The 5,102-nt window shown below is 57.7% G+C and overlaps 1 protein-coding gene across 1 annotated transcript; it reads left to right on the top strand.

Moving 5' to 3' along the window:
- The first annotated feature begins 519 nt into the window (after nucleotides 1–519).
- Nucleotides 520–3,909, top strand: CERS1 (ceramide synthase 1). The gene is made up of 6 exons (XM_009868938.1): nucleotides 520–676; nucleotides 1,120–1,300; nucleotides 1,593–1,763; nucleotides 2,646–2,793; nucleotides 3,377–3,525; nucleotides 3,867–3,909. The coding sequence occupies exons 1-6, from the start codon at nucleotides 562–564 to the stop codon at nucleotides 3,907–3,909; spliced, it is 807 nt and encodes a 268-aa protein (XP_009867240.1). The 5' UTR covers nucleotides 520–561.
- The last annotated feature ends 1,193 nt before the right edge of the window (nucleotides 3,910–5,102 follow it).

Raw genomic sequence — 5,102 nt, 5'->3', positions numbered from 1 at the left:
GAGACGCGGTGGCTGCGTGTTTAGGGCTCCTCGAAGCCTTTACTTCCTCACTCGAGAGGCTTTTATCCTGGGAGTTGGCAGCACCACGACGTCCGTGTGCAAGGGATTGTATTGTTACGGTTGATTTTTATTTTATTAGTTATTGGCTCTGTTCCGCAAAAGCCAGCTGTGGTCAGCCCTGCTGCCGAAGCGAGGGCGATGGAGCGGTGCCCGGGCTGCGGGACACGTGCCGCGGGCTCCTGCCTTCCCTGCGAGGCTCTGCTCTCGTGGCTTTCCAGCATGGCCAAGGCTGCGTGGAAGGATCCCTAGCCTCGTGTTTTTTCTTGCTTCGGGCTCTTTCTAAAGCCTCTTTGAGCTCCTTATTCATGCAGTGGAGGAGGCCAGGAAAATGGGGTTCGTCACCCTGGTTTTGCACCGCCTGCCGTGTGGTGCTCGGGTCTCTTGGAGGTTCAGTGATCCGCTCCCCAGGGCTTGTCCTTGTATCCTGTCAGTGATATTTCTCCCTTCTCCTTGCAGCCCTTCGGGGAATGGTGCAACCTGCAGCCTAAAGATGCTGCCAAGATGCCCGAGAGTGCCTGGAAGCTGCTTTTCTACACGTTATCCTGGTCGTACGGCATCTACCTGCTCTTCTTCACCGAATACCCCTTCTTCTATGACCCACCATCTGTCTTTTACGGTACGGTAAGAACCAGGGGGACGTGGGTACGGATTAGGATGTCCAGGTTCACAGGATGTCTGTGTTGAACACAGGAATGGGAGTTGGGGTGAGCAAAAGAGAGGACTGAACCCCTAAACTGCTTTTTCCTGTGGGTACAGGAAGGGCACGGAGGCTGTTTCTGCTCATTTTGTTACAGAGAGAGTCACCTAGTGGCTGGAGGGGCCGAGAGAAGTGACTGGAGCCTTCTCTCTGAGATCTCGAAGAGGGAGTGGGTCTGAGTGCCCAAGGCAGAGTCTGGGTTCCCTTCCAGCCTTTGCCTCTGTGGTTGCCTCCTGCAAGGGAGCTGCAGGCTGGGGCAGCTCTGGCTCCTGCTTTCTCCCCACCCTCCTGTCCCTCTGCTGCTGACTGAAGCTCCGTGCTCGTGGCTCGGAGTTCACCCAGGTGTCTCTGTCGCACCCCAGACTGGAAGAGGGGCATGGACGTGCCCACGGACATCGCCATCGCCTACCTGATGCAGTGCAGCTTCTACGGACACTCCATCTACGCCACCGCCTACATGGACACGTGGCGCAAGGACTCGGTGGTCATGCTTCTCCACCACGTGGTCACGCTGACCCTCATCGCCTTCTCCTACGCTTTCAGGTGAGGTCCTTGGCTGCGACGCCGAACCCTCCGCAGCGTGCCCGGGGCAGCGAAAGCCGCAGCCTTTCTGTGCTCGGGGCGTGCAGGGCTGGTGTGGATTCTCCCCTCCCTGCACGCTGCCGCAGCAATCCCGGTGCTGATGAGTGCCAGGCCCACCCTGCAGCACGTTGCCGTGCCGTGCCACGCCTGGATGACTTGGGGAGTCCATGCGCTCCCGACGTGACAGACCGTGGGTGCTGGGTGCTAACGTCAACCTCACGCATCTCCCTCCCTGCTCTTTTTTTTCCCCCAGGTACCACAACGTGGGCATCCTCGTGCTGTTCCTGCACGACGTCAATGACGTGCAGCTGGAATTCACCAAGCTCAACGTCTACTTCAAGCACCGGGGAGGGGTCTACCATCGCCTCAACGACATCATCTCCAACATCGGCTGGCTCCCCTTTCACGGCCGCTGGGTGGGCCGGCTTTGCCTGCTCCCCACCTCCAGCCGTCCCCGCCAGCTTTTGCAACCCCCGCGGTGCCTCGGGGTGCAGCCGGCTGGGTTTGTGTGCATGGGAACAAACCCTTTCAAAAACCCTTTGGGAAGCGGTTCCGCAGAGCCTGACCCCATGCTGGGCTTGGAATCCTTCTGTAGTCACTTTGCCGTCTGTCACCGCAGAAGTGCCTGTGAAATCTCGCTTGCAGCGTGACAAATGACCCCAGGGGAGGAGGAGCTGTTTCCATTTTCCCACTCGCTTGGTTTTAGCAGTAGGAAGCATTTTTGCAAAGGAGGGAATGGGATGTGGGGCTGTCCCAGATTCCAGCCTTGCTGTTCCTCTTGGGGCAAGGCAGGAGAGAGGAAAAAAAAAAAAGCTGAAGAATAGAGGTGAGTGGCTCACAGGTTGTCACTTGTGTCCCTTTGCCTTCTTCCTCCCTCTCCTTGGACAGCTCTGAAGGCAGGGATGGCAACGAGAGCCCTCGTTTGAGGGAAGGAGAGCAGCAAAGGTTTTTAGTGATTAACCAGGGATGTGCAGGGCTAAAAACCTTCCAGGTCTATTCACCTCCTGTCTCCCTTCGGTTGAGACAATCTGTGGTGGAGACCTGCCCCTCTACCCCGAGAAAGCCCTTTCTCTGCGCTGCCTCTGCTGCCAAACCTGCTCTGCCCACAGAAAGGGTGTTCTCCCGTCAGCAGCTGCCCTGCCGCAGCGTCTGTGCGAAGTCCTGTAAGCCCAAACCAGGTGCCAAGAGCAGGGACTGCGGGGTGCAGGGGGAGCTGCTGAGGGCTGGGGGAGCTGTGCTGGGTCTCGCACCTCTCCTGGGGTTCCTGCGGACCATTAAACCCACCCTGGTCCCTCTGCCCCGGCAGGTTCTGGTTCCGTCTCTACTGGTTCCCCCTCAAGGTGCTCTACGCCACTTGCTACTCCAGCCTCCAGTCGGTCCCTAATATCCCCTTCTACTTCTTCTTCAATGCTCTGCTCCTTGTCCTCACTCTGATGAACATCTACTGGTTCCTGGTGAGTAGGGGGAGCTCAGCAACCCCTACGCTGGCTCAGCTGCTGCCTCCTCTGCTGCTCCTGCCTGGCGCCTGCCTGCTTTGGGGGCGGCAGGGATGGAGGAGGGTTTGGGGAATGGCTTGGAGGGGAGGAGGGAAACCCTTGTCAGCGCCCGGAGGGCTGCTCTACACTGGAATTCAGGCTGTCTTGCACCCTGGAGATCTGTGGGGAGGGAGTGATAAGAGCAGTTGGGGCAGGCTGGAGCTTGATATGGGTGGAAATGGTCCGGCAACTCCTGAAGCTTTGGGGAAGGGGTGAAAAGGGTGGAGTTGGAGAGTTGACCCTGGGAGAGCAGGGTGGCACCAGAGTTCATTGTCCTGTGGAAATGAAATCAGTTAATGGCAGTTGCAAGAGCGCTGCATCCCATCACCACAGGTCATCAGCCACATCCCAGGGCTTTGGCCATCCCGGAGGGATCTGCCCTGCCCTTCTCAGGGTTGGGGACAGCGGAGAAAGGTCCCACTTAGCAAATGGGACTGAGTAGGTTGGGTGGAACAGCTTGAAGCCTTGGAGTTGGTGGCTGATGGTGCCTCTCCCCCCACAGTACATTGTCCTGTTCGTGGCCAAGGTGCTGATGGGGCAGATGCAAGAGGTGAATGATGTGCGCGAGTACGACGTGGAGGACAGCAAGAAAACCACAACGGCCAAGAAGAAAGAGGCTGGACTTCAGCTGCCCAATGCTCTGAAAGAAGGGTACGTGGTCGAGGGCGTCACACACATCTACAGTGTCTGTGGATGAGGGGACAGGGTGCTGGCAGACCTCCCAGGGCCCTGGAGACACTCAAAGGGTTCTTCACCAGGCTGGAAGGTGGAAGGGCAGGATGCCTTGACACGGAGTGTAAAGCTGCTGCAGGCTCAGGAAGGATTTTGTCTCTCTGTGCCTGGGCATCTTGGCGTGTCCATCCATTTTTCCGTTCCGTGAATCCCCTGAGCCTGTGGAGACAGGTCTGACCTCGGGAGTGATTTGTGAAAACAAGGGAGGGAGTGTTGGTGCGGAGCCTGGGGCTCACTGTCTGCTGCGTTCTCTTTCACAGGATGCACCTGAAGAATGGACTTGTAAAAGACAAGCGGTTATAAGGGAAGCTGCTGCAGCCTGGGCAGCCTGGCTGGATCTGGGGACTGACCCAGGACCCTGCGTTCGAACCCAGCAGAAGAAAGGCACAAGGAGAACTCCATCCCTGATACCCCTTCATCCCCTGCCCGGAGCTGGGGAAGAGATGCCCCTGGCAGGATCAGGCCCCTCCTGGGGCTGTGACCAGGCTTCACCTGATGCTGATGTGCTTTCTGTAGCCAGTCCGTGCTGGTTCAGTTGAGAGGCTGGTGGCTTTGCTGGTCCAGGTAGGATTTGGAGCTGGCTTTAGGTCCCCTGGTATTTCCTCTGTCCCTCCATGCCTTGACTATTCTCAATCGCTCGGTGATTTCTCCTGTCTGTATTGTTGGACCCTCCCGTTGACCCTTCCTCAGCAGCCCTTGAAGGTTCCTCTGATCCAGCATCAAACCGGGGAGAGAAGCGTCCTCTCCTCCATTGGCATCGCAGTCCCAGACAAGGGGAGCCCAAAGCCAGCTCTTCTCTAGCTGCCAAGCAGGGACTGGAGAGGCGATGCAGTTGCACCTCTGAGCCTTCCCCCTCCGGAGGGGTCACTAACACAGAGCTGCCCTCAACTACCTGGAGGCAGGGCACAGTTCCCATGGGCAGGTCTGCCTGGAAACCCAACCCTGGGGCGTTACTCCAGCCTCCTGCGCTGCCCGATGAGGGCCAGGAGATTTAATTTGCTTCAAAAGCCAATGTCAGTCTCAGAGTTGCTTAAAAAGCCAGTCCCAGTCCTGCAGGGTCCCTTGCTGAGGGATCTCTAGGCTCTCACCCAGCGACAGCTCCTTGCTCAAGTGAAGAACAAAGAGCGTCTGCTCCCCGTGTTGGTTCTCCAGGCAGCGCTGGCCCTGACCCTCACAGGGTCCCCGGGCTGGGGCTGTGTGTCTCCTGGGAAATCCTGTGGATTTTATACCCTCCCCCATAACCCAGCCTGTCCCAGGGCTCTGCTCTGTAGGACCAGGACCTGCAGCTCCGTGTCCTCCCTGGGACCCTCGAGGGGGTCAGGCCGTTAGTTCAAAGGGTGGTTAATTGTTGTGTGGTGGTGTTTTGTTTGTTTTTCTTGTTTGGTCTATCGTATTGATTCAACTCCAGTCTCATCCTGTGAGCCACGGGGAAAGTTCCTCGGTAAACAGAAACAAAATGTGACTTGGTCTGGTGGAAACCACCCCGAGCTGTGGCA

The sequence above is a fragment of the Apaloderma vittatum genome, unplaced genomic scaffold (assembly GCF_000703405.1).
Source record: "Apaloderma vittatum isolate BGI_N311 unplaced genomic scaffold, ASM70340v1 scaffold32444, whole genome shotgun sequence".
In the NCBI taxonomy this organism is placed as follows: Eukaryota; Metazoa; Chordata; class Aves; order Trogoniformes; family Trogonidae; genus Apaloderma; species Apaloderma vittatum.
The sequence above is the reverse complement of the archived record's forward strand: the minus strand, read 5'-3'. Positions and strand labels throughout refer to the sequence as shown.